General features: G+C 35.7%; 1 protein-coding gene across 1 annotated transcript; it reads right to left on the bottom strand.

The window, feature by feature from the left end:
- Positions 1–5,926, bottom strand: LOC105170765 (uncharacterized). The gene is made up of 9 exons (XM_011091672.3): positions 5,676–5,926; positions 4,072–5,058; positions 3,752–3,870; positions 2,133–3,119; positions 1,740–2,037; positions 1,209–1,374; positions 1,010–1,121; positions 423–634; positions 1–283 (listed from the first exon to the last, which is right to left on the bottom strand). The coding sequence occupies exons 2-8, from the start codon at positions 4,855–4,857 to the stop codon at positions 517–519; spliced, it is 2,586 nt and encodes an 861-aa protein (XP_011089974.2). The 5' UTR covers positions 4,858–5,058; positions 5,676–5,926; the 3' UTR covers positions 1–283; positions 423–516.
- Positions 5,927–19,179: the final 13,253 nt, after the last annotated feature.

The raw sequence follows: 19,179 nt of genomic DNA, 5'->3' as shown, positions 1-19,179 counted from the left end.
TGAAAGTGTAACTATTCCTCTAATATTTAAATATATGAAATTACATGACGAAAAATGATAATTTCTGGTGAAATTCAAGAAATTTATTCACATTAACAGCCATCACTAATAGCCAATGACTTTGAGGTGTCTGATGTACAGCAGTAACAAGGTTAACAAAAATATTACAGCAGCGGTAACATTTTCTCCATTGGGTAAAAGGACAGTCACTTGAGATAAATAAATAAGGTGATTTCACGGCACAAATAACTCTGATTTTAACAATATAAATCAGAGGTGCCATCTGCAAAAAAACAAAATAAATCAAATTTGTATAGTTATTCGGAAATTGGTACAACAAAATGGATAGATATCGTGATAAGATCATAATTACTATCACTTATTATAGTAAAATATGAGAGAGAGGGGGGGGGGGGGGTTACCTAGTGGAACTCCAGGGGAAATTTGGATGATTCTACTACTGTAATTGTGCATTTTGAGCTATGTATGTATGTAAATGGGGTATTTGTGGTTGTACTAGTGGATGAAGTAAGCTCGGACAACCTCAACAACAGGGGCACCACACATGGGACACTTCAACCTCTGCTGCACCAAATCTTCTGCGCAGTTGGAACATGTGCACATGTGCCCGCACCTAAATCATTATGAAATAAATGTTTCTGGTAATCAACATTGCAAGATGCAGGAAGGGACAAGAAATCAAGGAAGAAAATCAATCACAACTCAACATGATGAATTGCTCCTGATCATATAATTAAAACATACAACCACTTGTCAACTATATAATAATACGTGTGTGTGTATAAAAATAACATTGTAAACGTTCAAAAGGCCCGTACTAACTTTAAGTTAGACTCCATACTCCAACAAAACAGGGTCGTATCCGCTAAGAATTGCAAGAAAAATGGATTGTTTCTTTAACAGGGTTGCTATGCATTTCATTGAATTATGTTTTAAACAATACATGCAGTTGTAATGATATATATATATATAAGAATTAATTCGGTACCTGTAGAGCAAGGAATCAATTTTGCTATCCTGGCACAGGCAGCAAATTCCTTGCCTTACGTACTCCCACTGAGATTCATCGTGAAGCCAATCACCTTGAGCTTCGACCGCATCTGATAGTGCCATTGAGAAGGGTCAAACTCATAATCATGGAAACAACTGAGATTTCACAAAGGAAAAGTCTCCAGTCAAAAGCTCACCTCTTGAGAAAACTGACCGATTTAAAGCGGCAGAAACCTCTTGGCGCACCGAGCGCTGCAACTCTATTTGCATGCCCATGCATGCTTCCAGCATACTTTGCATGTTGTTCATCCTCTGCTGAAGCCTTGCCATGTCGATCCGCAACTCATTGATGACCTCCCACTCCTTGTAATCATAATCAGAAAGTGAAGTTAATGAGTTGATGGTGATAAGGACAGATTTGTGGTACCTAAGTAAAAAGAGACTAATCCGCCCAACAAAAGCCATTGTGCATGAGAAGCTTATGAAAACAAAACTTCGACTGGTATCGTGGCATATATGAATCTTAAAACTTTAGGCCAGAATTGGAGGGTTCTTGTGCTGATAAATTTCTTGGTCAACATTTGGTCTGAAGTTAGATAACACTCAAACTCCTCTGACCAAATTTATAAAACCGTCGTAAAAGTCTCTTACATAAGCCAATAAAACATGCAATAACCGAATAAAAGCAACAATAAGAGTTAGTTGAATCAAAGAACACCCAAGCTTACCGTTCCCAACTGCTGATTCGAGTTGTAGTGTGGCCAATTTGTACTCTGTAATTCCTCATCCCAATGTGGCTCGGTGAAAAAGTTTGAGGGAGCAAAGGGATTTCTTTCAGCACCATCAGATAGAGTCGAAGTTTGATCACCATTTAATTGTTGCTGGTCTTGCTCGATCAAGGGAGCTGGAGATGTATCATCAGGTTCCCAATCACCAGAAGCACGACCTAACCTTTCCGCATGGGACTGTAGCACCTGATTTAAACTCTCGCGGAAGCTACTACGAAGTAGACTAGAGACACGTCTCCTGAAGTAGAAAAACTTTAATTAGTAGAAAATTTACATTTAAGTTGTCAATTAGTGCAGGATATCTTTTGAGTCTAAATTAATCAGATAGCCTACCGGCTGAAAAGCTCCCTAAGTTCCATACTGTGAACATTATCATCATCATGGGAATAAAATGAATCGATTCCTCCACCAGATGCATCAATCTCTCCAGAAGGCATATCTAGCCAGCTGTCAATAGCCTCCTGCAAATCATTGCTTGGCCAGTCTCCATGTGATTCTTGCATCTGATCTTGCACATCAACATTGTTATCAGATATTTCAGTTTCCACAAACCATTGATTGACAGAGGTTTCGTGCCAACTTCTGGCCGTCTCTTCTCCGGTACTGTCACCCCATTCAGTAAATGCAACAGTATTTATCTGTTCCCAGCCACTGTCTTCAATCTCGAGTACTGGTTCTTCCAACTCTTCCACTGGAGCTGAAGCACCTTGAAAATCAGATTCTTCATCCGCTGGAGCTGAAGCACCTTGAAAATCAGATTCTTCATCCGCTGGAGCTGAAGCACCTTGAAAATCAGATTCTTCATCCACTTGAGCTGATGCACCTTGAAAATCAGATTCTTCACGAACATAAATTGCAGCAGTCCTACGTTCATAATTGTTGTTATGAACTTCAAGGGGTTGACTGTAATTTTCAGATTCTGACAATGATTGATCGGTAGTGGGGGAATTGATCTGTTCTCCATGTCTGCTACCAGAAAATACAACATCAGATAATACTTCTTGCTGCCTTGCTTCAGTTTCCAAATCTGGCTCCTCTCTACTACCAGCACTTTCAATACCAAATGACAGTTCTTCCTCACTTCTTTCATTGTCCAAAACAGTATACTCTTCTTCAGTTACTGGTACTTCAAGCTCCTCCCGACTCCCGTTTCCATCTGCAGCACTTTCCAAGTCTGATGTTGTACGAATTTCAGTAACTCCCTGTTCCATGCATGTAGACTCTGGTTCCCTATTAACTTCATCATTAAGATAGGAACCAGATTCAGCACTGTTCACTGAAGTCGAAACAGTACTGTCCAACTTTGAGAGGAAGCCTTCCCTGTATAATCATATCATGACACCATAGGTTTATTAGGGAAAAGGGGGCAGCAAAGATATTATCCATATAGACTTATTACTCAAAGGCCAATTTCAATTTAAATTTACCCACATTAACAAATGAATTCAAACTCTGAGCTGCTGCAAAACCAATTGAAAATTTTTAGACCAGATACTAGAGATAGATCATAAAGAACCTATGTGTTTGAGTATAAATTATAACTTTAAAATAAGCATTGAAATCTATTCAGCATCTTCCAACACAGAGATTCTGTAACAATCCTAAATTATTTAACCAAAAACTTACTGGTCTAATCCAAGCCACAAGAATGAAGTTCATCCAAAGAAGTGAACATCCCCTGGGTGTACAGAAAATTCAACTGTGAAATCTAGCCCATGGTGGAATATAACTCATCCCTCACTAGGCATTGCATCTAATCTTAGTAATTTTGAATCCCTAAAGATTATGAGTTGAAGAATGGATATGTTGCAAAGGAGCACGGATAGGGACAAAGCAGTAGGAACAAAATGTTCAGCAGCACAGAGGCTCTTAACAAGAAAAAGGAAATTTTTGACATAGAATATCTATTTCATGTTGGGGCCACAAGTCTGCATCATATCGTTTCAAGTTACCTGAGGTCCGAAACGGTATGTCTTTGCCTCAGCAAACCCAGCTCAGTTGCAGCCACTGAAGATGGTCTCTCGTCAGGGACCACTTCTTGATTCCGTAGGAACCTACCTCTAAGGAGCGCCTGCAAAGTCGTTTCAGATTAATCAAGGTGAAAGATATCAATAAATAACAGAAGATGATATAATGTAATTAGAAGAAAATGTCTCGATGAGACGCCACATAATGAAATTCACGAGCATTTCCAGTGAGATGGAAACAACAATACACCGAGGACTTAAAAGAATATCTAATATGGAAATGTATCCAAATGATAACTTACTACCTGAATGCGATTGCGATGAGCGAAATCTGAGACTGGTCTCTGCTCCGATAAATCCAGAAGTTCCCGTTTTCTTTCACCCTGAGCCCTCAGAAGGAGATCAAGAAGAGTCTGTCTACCGCATAATCTTCGGATGGGCCTTCGCGCACTAATCTCCGGATGAGTGATTACTAATCCATCACGCACCTGCTCGATTTGAGAGCCAGCTTCAGCAACTCCATCTCTAAGTGATCCACAATTGTTTCTTTGCTGCGATGTCATCTGCACCCATTCTCTGATAATTCTCACCCTTTCACATTCATTCTCACCAAGCCATTGTCCTGAACGGTTGTTTATACCAAATCCATAAGATGAATGACCCTTAGAACTACTATTCATCCATTCTCGAAAAATTTGCCTCACTCTTTCCCGTTCGATCTCGCCCAAGTCACTAGATTGCTCCGACATAATACTGTTATTATCTTCATGCTCCATCTCCGAACCAGTGAAGCCCTGATTCTCAGAATCATCAGAAACTTGAGAGATATTATCCCCATTCTCGCTTCCTCGTCCAAGAGACGAGGAAGTACTTAAACACTCAGAATCTGAACCATTTCTCTGTTGCCTTGACCTATAAGATTGACTCACCACATGCTCACCCTCAAGCTCCCGCCACATTCGCAAGAGACTGGATGCCCGGGTGCTAGGCCGACCATAGTCATCATCCCACCTCCCCGACACTGGCGACTGGGACTCACCAAAGAACGATGGACCAAAAGCCGATACATTTTGCAAACCGGCAACAGCCATTTTTAAAACCTCTTATCGCAGTAAAAAAGAAGAACCACAACTACGATAATTGTCTAACACATCCAACTGACCAGACAACTTAATGTAATTATCCAGAAATTATTAGTATTTGCAGAAAACTATATCAAATCATTGTAGCCATGAATCATCATCAGAGATCCCACTTTGCACTCCAAAGCCAATACAAACATCAATCAGTGCCTGCAAAAGACATTGAAAAAATCAAAATCGGTGTTGCTTGTATTCAAGTACAAGGATCAAAACATTCAAGTCAGATTTGGCGACGTTCACCAACCCCTTCCAAAAGGGAAATCTAAAGATGCTTACAAAATTAAACAATTAAATAAGAAAAAGAAAAAAGGTAGTGACTTGCAGATCCATATTGTCCCTGACAAACGACAACTCACCAAAAGGGAAAAAGGTGAAGAAATGCAACTACCCCAACAACATTCGAATTGCTAACACTTACATCATCGAAAACCAAGAAACAAATCCAAATGGGTTCAACGAATAACTGTTAAAAATTAGTTAACTTCACCCAAAATCTTCTTCCCTCCATAAAACCCCACATCAAAGTCAAACCAAAAGACACACAAACTACTCAGAGAATGTGATTGCATATATAGATTCAACCAAACCAGTATAAACCACCATCGACTACATTACAAGAAACCGACACCAACTCAATCAAACAAATACTTACATAGTACATCATCATCAAGAAAAGCAAACAAAATCCCACTTGTTCTTCACCAGTACATCACAAAAGAACCTCCAAAACGTCACAAAAGAAAAAGGAAGGAAAATGAAAATAGTACCTTTCTCAAACTACTATCCACCCCAGTTCTTGAAGTGCGGTGCAAGAATATGAGTAATGCCCAAGAGAATCAGGTACAGAGAAAAATCAAGAATCAAGAGAGAGAGAGAGAGAGGAAGAGGTGGGATACAGAGAGTAGTAAATAGTAAGAGCAAGAGATAAAGAGAGAGAGAGAGAGGAGAGGGAGGGGAAGAGGCGCCCGCGGCGCCATTTAATTTATTCAACCCATTTTCACTTCGCAAATTTTGCCGTAACTCTAACGTCTATTTTTCGAGAGAATTGATCTTTTTGACAAACAATTAGTGGCCGCCGCGTGTGAGCAGTCCCATTCTTTGGAAATTACAAAAGCAACCCCCAGACTCTTGAATATAACGGTAAAGCCCATTGTGGAGTGGTAGGTATTCTCTGCTATTGTCGCGTGTCGACCGCACCATCAACATTTTTTTGGCAGTAATATGGATGTCATGTCGAAATTTCTGTAGTTGTAATTTGATGGTTAATGACATCGTCGCATCAATTTTTTATAAAGTTAAAAATATACTTCAACATATAAGTTAACTAATTTCTTCAACTTTTTAAATTATATTTAATTAATAAATTAGTTTTCTTTTTTTAATGTAATGTAATGATTTATATATTTTACTTTTATTTATAATATATTTTAAAACGTAAAAAATTATTTATTATATGCACACAAGAACGACGTGTCATAACAGCTAGTTATAAAAAAAAAAAAAAATTCTCTCAAACCCACTACTCTATTTTTCTCTCTCATGTTCTCCATATGTTTTGCCCTCACAGACTTTTGTAATTTTGATAAATTTTATTGCAATTAATTTTTCTCTCACATTTTCTATATTTATTTTTTCTTACAAATTTTTATATTTTTAATAAATCTAAAATTGTATTTTTTTTTTCTTTCTTACTTTGCCGCACATTTTTTTTCTCACATACTTCTTTCTTTTACATCACATCACTACATTTTATGTCTTTTTATAATTTTTTTTATTTCACACTATAATTTTTTTAAATATTCATGGAATTTGCATGCAACAACAACTATTATGAAAGAAAAAAAAAAAAGAAAAAGTGATATTATTACAAAACTAATTTGTTTGGGTTTGGGACACCAATTCTTATATTAGTGGCTCAATTATTATTACTCCACACGACAACTTAGAATAATTCAATTCACGTCTTTGTTAAAATCATCGCCCTGTAGATTTTCAGACAAATAACGCTTTCAATTAATTTTCCAAAAAAGAATCATTACTATAGTAGAAAACTATTAAATTTATTATTATAGTATTCAATAAATAAATCAAAACTACTGTTCAAAATGGATCATTAAATCATTTAAACTCTAACTCGTTAAGCAAATGAATCAAATTTCTTAATATTTTTAATTCCATGAGATTTAAAACTTGGCTCGATCGGTCTCTTTTTTATAAATATTATTCATTATATCAATATATAAAATTGAAATCAGAAAAAATATAAGCACCCCCTGATATATGGGTATGTGAACAACACCCCTTAAAAAAAATATTAGCAAAATATAATCATGTCTTTTTTAAAATGATGCACAAAATATTTATTTATACCGTTGATTAAAGTTTACGTAAATATACAGTTTTATATATATATATATATATTGCTTATTCAAATTAAGTAATATCTAAATTTAGATTTAAATTTTTAGATCCAACAGTTTTTAAATAAAGACGTAAAAGTAGCTTTATAATTTTTTTTAAATGCATGTAAACACACACATAAATGCGTAAACGGTGTATTTGCTTCATTTTTTTTAAGAAAAAAAGGGAATAAATTGCTCTTGTTCCATAAAAATGCTCATTTACAATATTTTAAAAAGATAAATTGCATTTAACACAACGAAAATATAAAAAATACATTAAGTAGTAAAAAAAAGTAAATAAGCAAATAAAAAAGTATATATTATTAAGTAGACATAGATATGCTCATACTTATATAACTCGAACCTGCAATTTCTTAATTGTACAACCCTCTCATCCTTAAAATCAAGAACAATATATACATATTTATTGTCCAATTTACATATAAAATTCCACAAATTTGAATACTTGACAGTTAAGTTCTACAATTTACATGAAAAAAGGTAGAATTATAAAATACATCAGCTTTCCACGTATGGACCAATGTTGAATATACTAATAAATGTAAGAAAATTATTTGATTCCAAATTTAAATTGTTCTCAACGGCCATAAATGATCAAAAAGTGTCATCAACGTTTATCCTATTACAACTTTAATTAAGTGAGCAGCTTTAATATTTATATTCATAAATTAGATTATGCTGATAATCATGTCTAATTAATTCGTCTCAGGGAATTAATTTATGGGAAAAACAAATGGTAATGCCGATGGTCTTAATGATTAACGAGTAATTAAAAATAATAAGGAATTAAGAAGGTTTATATAAGTAGGTTGACATAATTAGCCATAACCTTAGCCAAATTGTTGGTCTGCCTTTGGACATTATTAGACGTTGGATACCATGTAATGATGATGTACCTACGAAAATGTACTTTGCTTGTATGATTAGGAGTAGGAGGAATAATGAGTAGAAACATACTCTCAATCTATAATTACGAAGACGTCTTTATTTTCTTTTTTTTTTTAAAGGAAAATTTAATTATATTAGGTTTTTTATGTATTCGCCGTATTGTATATAATCTTCATAAAAGTATATTTAAAAGAATATTTATTAAATCAATAAGGTCTTGTTTCAATGATAAAACGAAGGTCTAGCCCATAACTTTCATTCAGTAAAAAAAATCAAATTCAACGAGTGGATAACTATTTATTTTTATAATAATTTCTTTTTAATTAGTTTATTTGTTGTTTTCCAATATAAGATTTGATTAAAAATTATTGACGTACTTAATTAATTTGTAATCTCTTGATGCATTGAATGTTTTACAAGCATAGCAAAAATTAAGCATAATTTATAATTATATAAATAAAAAAGAAATCAATATTCTAAAGTATAACTTTAATATAGCATGGATTTGTTTGTTGTGATATGATGATTGTGAATTGTGAATGTGAGAGAATTATGGGGTGCTGGCCCTTCATAAATAATAGGGATAATTATACTTCATTTTTTTAGGTTTGGTGTAATTATATATAAATTTTATGTGGTTTGAAAAATTATATTTTAGCACCTTTAATGTTTGCTTCCATTTAATAAATAAGTCCCTTCGTTAATCAAAATTTACCGAATTTGTTGACATTACCAAAAAATCGAAAAAAAGATATATACTTATACCCAATTGACTTATTATTGACTTACAGTAAATAAAAAAGATATTTTTATAACCAAATTACCATCATTTGTCTTCATGCATTAATGCATGTGAGGAAGTATATCTTTACCGTTATAAGAGTAATTTAGTCCAAAAAAATTATTCGACCTGCAATAAATTAGTAATAAGTAATAAATCATGTGCATAAACTACTAACCAATATACAAGTAAACCTAAGAAAAGACGATTCATACATGATATATAGGTGTGCGGTATGGTGTAGTTGATGTTTGTAGATTATGGCAAGCGTGCATGTCCCCATGCTGACATATATGTTTGTTGCAACAAAGACAAAAGCATAAGTTTGGGAGGAAACTTGTGCTGCATTAGGTAATAACCTATCTGTCAAATTATCCCTTCTTAGGCTTAGGTACATGCACATATGATATATATATAGATAAATGATTTTTCCATATTTCTTTTACCTACTGATGATCACTCTTGTTCATATCAAACTTTTGGGACAAAATATTTTTTTAATCTTATAAAATAAAGGTAAAATTATTTTGGTACCATAATTATAGTAGGTGTCGTTTTTAGTCCCATAAAATTCATAATTACGTATTTCTAGTCCCAACTGTAAGGAAATGGATCGGGTTAAGATGGATAACAGGTGGAATATGAAGGCGATAAAAGACACACGAATTTGTTAACCCAGTTTGGATATAAATCCTACGTCTGGGGGCGATACCAAGCCAGGAGAAAACACTCAAAGAGGAGGAAAATTGAGGAGTACAACACACACACACTTGTATGCAAGTCTTCACCACACGTGAAAAACAACACTCACCCTCGTCTCAACTCTTTCTTTTCTCTCTACTCTATTCTACTTTGCTCTATTAAAACAATGCTAATAAGAGTAGTATATATAGCCATGACTTATCCTTTTTCCAACTCAACTTGGGATTTCTAAGTTGAATGAGGTTATCCTTCTCCAACTCAACTTTGAATCGGGTTATCCTTCTCCAACTCAACTTGGGAATTCTAAGTTGAATCAGGTTATCCTTTTCTTCTTCAAATCAATCTTCACAACTTAACAATCTCCCACTTGAAGATTGATTAGCTTTTCTCCACTTCTTTCTTGGTACCGCCGGGTTTGTCTACTCTAGTCATCAAGGCCAGTCGAAGCCGTACACAGCTTCAACTTCGCCATCGCAACCGCCTTGGTCAGCATGTCCGCAGGATTCTTTTCTCCTTGGATCTTCTCCAGCTGCAGTGCCTTCTTCTCCAGAAGTTGTCGGATGAAATGGTACTTGATCTCGATGTGCTTTGTCCGCGAATGGAACGCGGGATTCTTTGCCAGATGGATCGCACTCTGGCTATCGCTATGAAGAATCACATCTGCCTGAGGTTTCCCTAATTCACCCAACAAGTGTTGCAGCCAAATGAGCTCCTTAGCTGCCTCAGTAACTGCCACGTACTCAGCTTCCGTCGTGGACAGTGTGACAACCTTCTGCAACTTTGAGACCCAGGATACGGCTGTACCGCCATATGTGAACACGTACCCTGTAGTGCTCCTCCTTTTGTCATAGTCACTCCCTGCAAAATCAGCGTCAACAAACCCAAACAAGGTAAGCTTGCCCTTACCAAACACCAATGCTCGGTCCTTAGTACCCCTCAGGTACCTAAGAATCCATTTCACAGCTTCCCAGTGCATCACTCCTGGATTGCTCATAAAACGGCTAACTACTCCCACTGCATGTGCTATATCCGGTCGAGTACAGATCATAGCATACATCAGGCTCCCAATTGCTGAGGCATACGGTGTGACTCTCATCTTTGCACGTTCGGAGTCAGTCTGGGGCGAATCACTGTTGGATAGTTTGAACTGATTTCCCAATGGCGTTCCAACCAGTTTTGCATTTTCCATCTTGAATCTGCATAATACCTTCTCAATATAATCAGATTGAGATAACCATAATTTACCAATACCTTTGTCCCTTGTGATTTTCATGCCCAATATCTGTCTTGCTTCGCCAAGATCTTTCATGTCAAACTTCCTCGATAACTGATCCTTGAGCCTATTGATCTCCTTGACATTTGATCCTGCTATCAACATGTCATCAACATACAGGAGTAGAATGATAAAAAACTCATCGAACCTCTTCACGTAGCAGCAATGATCAGCATTGCATCTAGAGAAACCTATCTCTAGCATGAAGTTGTCAAACTTCCTGTACCACTGCCGCGGAGCCTGTTTCAATCCATACAGGCTTTTCTTCAGGCGACACACCTGCTGATCATCTCCATTATACCCCTCTGGTTGTACCATGTATATCTCCTCCTCAAGATCCCCGTGTAGGAAGGCTGTCTTTACATCCATCTGTTGTAACTCCAAGTTCTCTGCCGCTACCATGCTCAACACAAGACGAATAGTAGTTAACTTGACAACAGGTGTAAAAACATCAGTAAAGTCAATACCGTATCTTTGTTGGAATCCCTTTACTACGAGTCTTGCCTTGTACCGCTTCTTCCCGTCTGATTCTTCCTTAACCCGATAGACCCATCTGTTCTGTAGGGCCTTCTTTCCTTTTGGGAGCTGACACAATTCCCATGTGTTGTTTTTCTTCAACGAGTTCATCTCGTCGTTCATCGCAAGCTCCCACTTGCTCTTGTGGACATCATTGACTGCCTCTGCGTAACATTCGGGTTCTCCACAATCAGACAAAAGCAAGTAATAAAGAGAGGGGGAGTACCTATCTGGGGCCCTTCTCAGCCTCGGTTCTCGACCCAGTGCCAAGGGTGTGCTGCTTTCAGTAATCGGTTCCTCCGATACTGGTTCTGGTTCTATCTCTGTCTGTTCGGTTTCGTCCGTCTGAACTCCCACTGAATCCGTATCTGCTGGTCTCATGATCCCGGAATTTGAAATGTCGAGATCAACAAATTCCCTTTCCTTCTTGTCATCGCCCGGGCTTACCTTCCTGTCGTTGTACATTACATCCTCATTGAATATAACATTCCTGCTACGAATTATTTTCCGGTTTTGATCATCCCAGAATCTATACCCAAATTCGTCAGTCCCATACCCAATGAATGTACATTTAATCGACTTAGCATCCAGCTTAGTCCGATCATCGTTCAAAATATAGGCTGAACAACCAAACGTACGTAAGAAAGAAAGATCCACTTTCTTACCACTCCATACCTCTTCTGGTATCCTGTTGTTCAACGGGACAGAAGGCCCTCGATTGATCAAGAAAGCAGCCGTGTTGACTGCATCTGCCCAAAACATCTTTGGTAGTCCGCTCTTCAATCGCATGCATCTCGCACGCTCATTCAGTGTTCTGTTCATCCTCTCAGCAACGCCATTTTGCTGAGGTGTCCCCGGGATTGTTTTCTGCATTCGGATTCCATGGTCGGCGCAGTAATTCTTGATACCTTCACTGCTGTACTCGCCACCATTATCCGATCTGAGACATTTCACTTGTAGACCTGTCTCATTTTCCACTAGTGCCCTCCATCTCCTGAATGTATCAAAGGCATCAGATTTTCTTTTTAAGAAATACACCCATACCTTTCTAGTGGAGTCATCGACGAATGTCATGTAGTACGTTGATCCACCAAGAGATGACACTGGTGCTGGTCCCCACAAATCGGTGTGAACAAGCTCTAACTTTTCTTTCCTCGGAGTTCTTCCTGTGGTCAAGAAGCTCACCCGCTTCTGCTTTCCGAACACGCAGTGTTCACAATGACCCACCTCCACCGATTTTAACTCGGGCAACCGTCCTTTCGACTTCAGCACGTTCATTCCTTTCTCGCTCATGTGGCCCAAGCGATTGTGCCACAGGTTAGCCTGCGATACAGTTCCTGCAAAGGGAATGTTTGAACTAGATCCTCCCGCCATGTAGAGCGTTCCCGACTTTAGTCCTCGAGCCAAAGTCATTGCTCCCCGACTGATCTTCCACTTCGCGTCTCCAAACGTCGTGTGGAATCCATCACTATCCAGCTGTCCGACTGAGATCAAGTTCCTTTTCAGTCCTGGTATGTGTCTCACATCATGTAGGGTCCAGCATGACCCATTCGTTGATTTGATCCGCACATCTCCCTTTCCTACAATCTTGAGGGGTTTGTTATCTGCAAGATAAACTAAGCCAAAATCACCTGAGGTGTATGGCTCCATGATGTCTTTGTTGCTGCATGAGTGGAATGAGGCCCCTGAATCCACAACCCAATCATCGGAAGAACTGCTCACACTCAACAAGAGTGCATCCGTGATCTCCTCCGTCGCGGCATTCGCTGTTCGGCCCTCCTTTTCCTTCTTTGGCGCCCGACATTCGCTTTTCATGTGTCCGGGCTTCTCGCAGTTCCAGCACACCATCTCCTTCTTGCCCTTGTTCTTCCCCCTGGACCTTGACCTTGACCTTCCACGGTATTTACCCCGTGTGTCAGGTCTCCCTCTGGACTCTGTATGTAGCGCAGAGCCAGATGATCCACCCGTTTGCTTTCTACGGGTTTCCTCGTTCAACATCATGTCTCTGATGTTGTCGAACTTCATCTTCTCCTTCCCAGACGAAGTGCTCACTGAAGTAACAACCACATCCCAACTGTCAGGTAAAGATGAAAGCAAAATTAACGCTTTTACCTCATCGTCAAACACGATATCCACAGACGCCAGCTGTGTCGTGAGTTGGTTGAAGTCATTGAGGTGATCGGCCACCGACTTCCTCTCCTCCATCTGCAACCTGAATAGTTTTTTCATCAGCATAACCTTGTTCATTGCTGAGGGTTTCTCGTACATATCGGCAAGAGTCTGTAGAACTTCCTTCGTGCTCTTTGCTCCCTTCACATGATAGGCGACATTCCGAGAGAGCGACAGGATTATTGCGCTCATCGCCTTTCGATCGAGCACCTTCCATTCTTCATCACTCGTCTTCTCGGACTTCTCTGCAAGTGGTTCGTACAGGTCCTTCCCGTACAGGTAGGCCTCCATCTGCATACGCCAAAACCCAAAGTCGGAACCATTGAACCGTTCGACTGGAAACTTTCCCTCCATCTTAACTCCTTGAACCAGGCTCTGATACCAGTTGTAAGGAAATGGATCGGGTTAAGATGGATAACAGGTGGAATATGAAGGCGATAAAAGACACACGAATTTGTTAACCCAGTTTGGATATAAATCCTACGTCTGGGGGCGATACCAAGCCAGGAGAAAACACTCAAAGAGGAGGAAAATTGAGGAGTACAACACACACACACTTGTATGCAAGTCTTCACCACACGTGAAAAACAACACTCACCCTCGTCTCAACTCTTTCTTTTCTCTCTACTCTATTCTACTTTGCTCTATTAAAACAATGCTAATAAGAGTAGTATATATAGCCATGACTTATCCTTTTTCCAACTCAACTTGGGATTTCTAAGTTGAATGAGGTTATCCTTCTCCAACTCAACTTTGAATCGGGTTATCCTTCTCCAACTCAACTTGGGAATTCTAAGTTGAATCAGGTTATCCTTTTCTTCTTCAAATCAATCTTCACAACTTAACACCAACAAGTCATGTACGTTGTGGTTTTGATATTAAAAGGCATTGTTTGCGACTAAAAAAGTGCTGTGGGACTAAAAAGATATGATTTTGAGTGTTATACATCTAAAAGCATCATCTGCCATAATTAATATTTTATTAATTTTCTTTATTCTCTTCTTAACTTCTCGTTTTCTCTTTTCTCAACTTCCACATTTCTTTTTATTCTCTTGTTTTTTTTTAATTATTTTTTCCATATTTTGTAATTTTTAATATTATACTAATCTAATTAATATAGTTTAAAAATAATATTATTTTTAAAAAAAATTAAATTAATTGTGTACACACGTATGAGGGTGCCACATATGCGTGTACATAATAAATAATATTCTATATTTAAAATATATTATGAATAAAACAATTTCTATATAAAACAACACATCATATTTCTAAAAAGAAAAAAAAATAAAGAAAGAAAGCAGCAAAGAAACAAAAAAAAAAATCAACTTAGGAATATTATTGGCATAATAATAATAAAATTAATATTGCGGTGTCATAGTTGCTATTTATAAGATAAAAAGATTTTTTTTATATAGTATATATATAAATTAACGAGCAGGGCAGCGCAAACGGTGAATGATGTGGTTTAAAATTAAAAGTCCATATCAAGATGATGATGATGATCTCTAATGGTAGTTGAAAAATAGACTTATAGCAGAAAGGATGTGGGTGCAGTCGTGTAGCCAACTACTCAGAAGTTCATGACTTGCACATTCTTCAAATAAACATGGGCAGGAATTAGGAGAAGTCATTTCCCTTTCAAGTAGCTTTAATTTTAAGGCATTTGATTTTTTTATATTAATCTAATATGTCATGAAAAATGGGTGTAAAATAATTGATATTTGGTATGTTTTTTGGAAGAGTTATTGAAAAAGGTGGGTGTTTCTATTAATTACTAGTTGTTGTACGCGGTTCTCGCTAGTATATAAAAAGAATTTTGGTGTGAGATAATAAACAAAAAAAATTAAAGAATAAATTATAATAAATATGGAGAAGTAAGGTGAGAGAGAAATGTGGGGTAGTGGGTAGTTAAAATGGAAAAAAAAATATAATTGTGAAATTATTAAAAAATACTTAAATTATTTGACTAAATTTTTTTAAAAGAAAGAAATAAAATAAAGAATAAATTTGGGTATTCAAAAATTGATACCAAAACATATTTTCTTTTATAATAATATAAATTTCAGTTTTTTTTTTTTTATAAAAAGTAAATTATTTGACTTATTAGAGTATCAATGCTGATTAAGTATATCAATTATTTCGTATCAAAACATACATAGGAAGTCGAATGACAATGAGAATTGGCATCTAATTAGGTGGTTGCATCTTTGTTAGCATGATTTGCCTCAATATTTATTATCAATAATTAAAATTCTTTATTTCTCTGCCAAAAAAAAAAGGGGGAACGACAATAAATTAAAAATTATTATAAAAATATACATATATCTACACATAAGTCGCATCCGCCTTTTGATATATAATACACCAGATAAACAACACAAATAATTACTCACACCAATATTTTAATTTATGAATTGTATAAATTTATAAAGTTTTTAAGTACATATATCGATTATGCAAATGTTACCACTATCAGAATTAATGCAATCGAAGCCTAATAAATTTTAAAAATAAAATCTTTGCTTCAAAGGTAAAGTTGACATCCCAGAAATCATTTATTAGGCAAAAATTTTGGGATTCGGATATCATATACGTCTGTGTTGATCTAATAGTAATTTATATTTTATTTGTTTTAAAATTATTTACGTAATAAGTTGAATATCTCGAAATGTTTATGGTATAAATATCTTTGTACAAAACATAAAGAAAAACTTTGAAACATCAGACCTATCAGTCCCCAACTTTTCAAAGACGAAAACTGGCAAGATTGGGACCATAGTCGTGGAGGACGGAAGTACGATTTCAGGTAAAATTCCATAGACAGTACAAAGAAGCGTAGCATGTGGACTGGTGAGGAGAAGATTCAGTACCACATTTCCAAACTCAATATTCCTTAAACGGCGTAGTTTAGGGCCCAACTTTACTTGTGGGCTTCGCACTTTTAATCTAAATCGAATGTGGTCCTAAAGGAGTATTTTGGGCTGGGGCTGCACCAACTAACATGCACATCTTTAGCGGCTTTTTATCATTGGGATGATATTAATTTAGTGAATTTATTTTTTAAAAAAATTAAAGATCAATATTTTTTTATAAAATAATTTTTGTGTTTTTAAGATAGTTGGTTTTCTTTAAAATTAAGTTATTGAAATATTTGAATAAAATAAAATTTTAAAACATATAAGATATTAGTAATGATGATTTTGTAACTAATGTAAATAAAATAAAAGATATTTGTTAAAATATTAAAATTAAGCTATTTATTTTGAAATAACATATAAACGCCTAACATTTCGAGATCTTATAAACTTAATTTCAAGTAATTTAGTGAACAATATTCTACTTTATGTTATAAGATATTTTAAAAAATTTATAAATCGGTCACACAAAGGGCCTTTGCTAACTCTTTCAATATTTGCTTAATTTTAAACTGTTGTATTGTAAATCCATTGACATTTTGTTTTAATATATTGGAATGCTAATTAGGGATTTTTTTAAACTCTAGCAATCGTTTGGCTCATTTTCTACTTTTATATATATGAAGTACAAAAAAACAGCTATCTAGTTTTTTGGTTCATGAATAACTACTTTTTATCTAATAATTATAATTAGGAAATAATATTTTATTACTAATGTGAGCAAAAAATTGCTCGTCTGGATAAGTTCAACTCAAGGTCTTTGGGCTTTGAATTTCACAAGTCTTAAAATAGAGATTTGCAAAAAACACATTATCATTCTAATATTCAGTCAGTAAACAATTAAAAGATGATAATTGCGAGAAAAACAATCCATGGTAGGATAAGCGCTTAGTGATTATGCATCAAAGCTTCTCATGTGTGAGTGTGTAAAATTGCAAGTTACCCCTCTAAAGTGAGGTGATAGGCATATTTACGATTGGCTCCTGCAATGGTTGAGAGGAGTTTATCTCCTACTGGACTCGAAAAAGGGGTATCCATAGACAGAATCCCTCCTTTCTTGAGGATAGATGCTCCTCCAGTGGATAGGGCTTATCCCTGATGATACGGTCACTCCAACAGGTAAGCTATCCCACATTCCAAGCTAGTTGTTGGGTGGATTCTTCCATCAGAGCTTCCCAGATCCATGATTGTCCTATTTGGCAGTGGATGGACTTTTTGGTTCAGTTAGTGTCGGGAGCCCCGGCAACTTGTTGGTCGGGTTCCCTCACGTGGGTCGCCAGCTACCACGCGAGGAGGTTGCTGAGGCCCCGGGGCCAATGCCTAATCCCTTGCAAGGCCGACATCCTTAGGCTTGTGGCGGGTTGATAGACTTATCCTGTTGGGCTCCTTTCTTTTTTTGGGTCACTTTACCATTCGTTTTTGGAGCTACTAATTACAATTATGTTTTTTTATTTTACGCATTTATTTTTTTATAAATATAAAAATATTATTAAAAAAATACTGATGAAGGATAAAAATTGAAAGTTTATTTGTTTTTTTTGCTGATATTATCATTGCGTTCAAACCCTAACGAAAGGGATCAATTTTAAATAAAAAAATTTTCAAATAGGGTGCAAGTATAATTTTAAATTTTTTTTTGAAAAATGTATGATTTTGCATTTTAGAGCGGTCTAATTAGTAGATCCTAAAAATTATTTGGAGAGGAGGAGGAGAATATAATCTAAGATTGGTGTTTTGCAAAACCCTTAAATGAAAAATGTATTTGATTTATTTTTCATCCAATGCCCTAGTAGAAGGAAAATAAGAAACTATTTGGGCCATATTGGTTGTTTTGGTTATTTATGATGAATTTATAAATCAATCTAAGTTTTTATAAACTTGCTCTTAGTAGGTTCTAATGAATAGTTCTTGGCCTGTTTATAGTTTATACAATAAATGGGTTTTGTAGCTACTTTCTTACTATATTAATAATACAATTTATTTTAGATTGTATTATAATAATATATGACCAAGTTTAATTCACTTGGTACTAAAATTATAAAGATATATGTATTTATTTTGTTGTATCAATTTTCGAGTACTAAAATTTATTATTTAATTCATTTTTTCTTTAAAAAAATGGTCAGAATATTAATTTTAATATTTTTTAATAATCTCACAATTATAATTTTTTTCTCTCAACCACTAATCATCTTTCTCTCTCACCTTATTTGTCATGCCTTTTTTTTTCACAAATTTCTATATTTTTAATAAATTTATAATTATAATTTATTATTTTTTCTTTCTTACCTCACTCACATTTTTTTTCTTTTCTTAGGGACTTTTTTTTTTCTCATCCCCTCACATCGTAATTGTCTTTCTCTACATACTTTTTTTTTATCATTATTTTATACCATAATTTCTTTTTATATGCTTTCGAAGACCACATGAAACTGTAGTAGTTTATTAAAAGTAAACAAGGGCTCATACTCGGTATCATTTCATGAGTATTCTAACTTAGAAATTAAAAGTATCTAATTTGTCTAGGCATTGATGGATTTATTTCGAAAAAATAGAAATCTAAAAGAGCAAGATATTTAACAACTAATCACAGTCTCAAAA

The sequence above is a fragment of the Sesamum indicum genome, linkage group LG9 (genome assembly GCF_026168435.1).
Source record: "Sesamum indicum cultivar Baizhima isolate 11 linkage group LG9, ASM2616843v1, whole genome shotgun sequence".
Taxonomy (NCBI): Eukaryota; Viridiplantae; Streptophyta; class Magnoliopsida; order Lamiales; family Pedaliaceae; genus Sesamum; species Sesamum indicum.
This window is presented reverse-complemented; position numbering and strand designations above follow the sequence as displayed.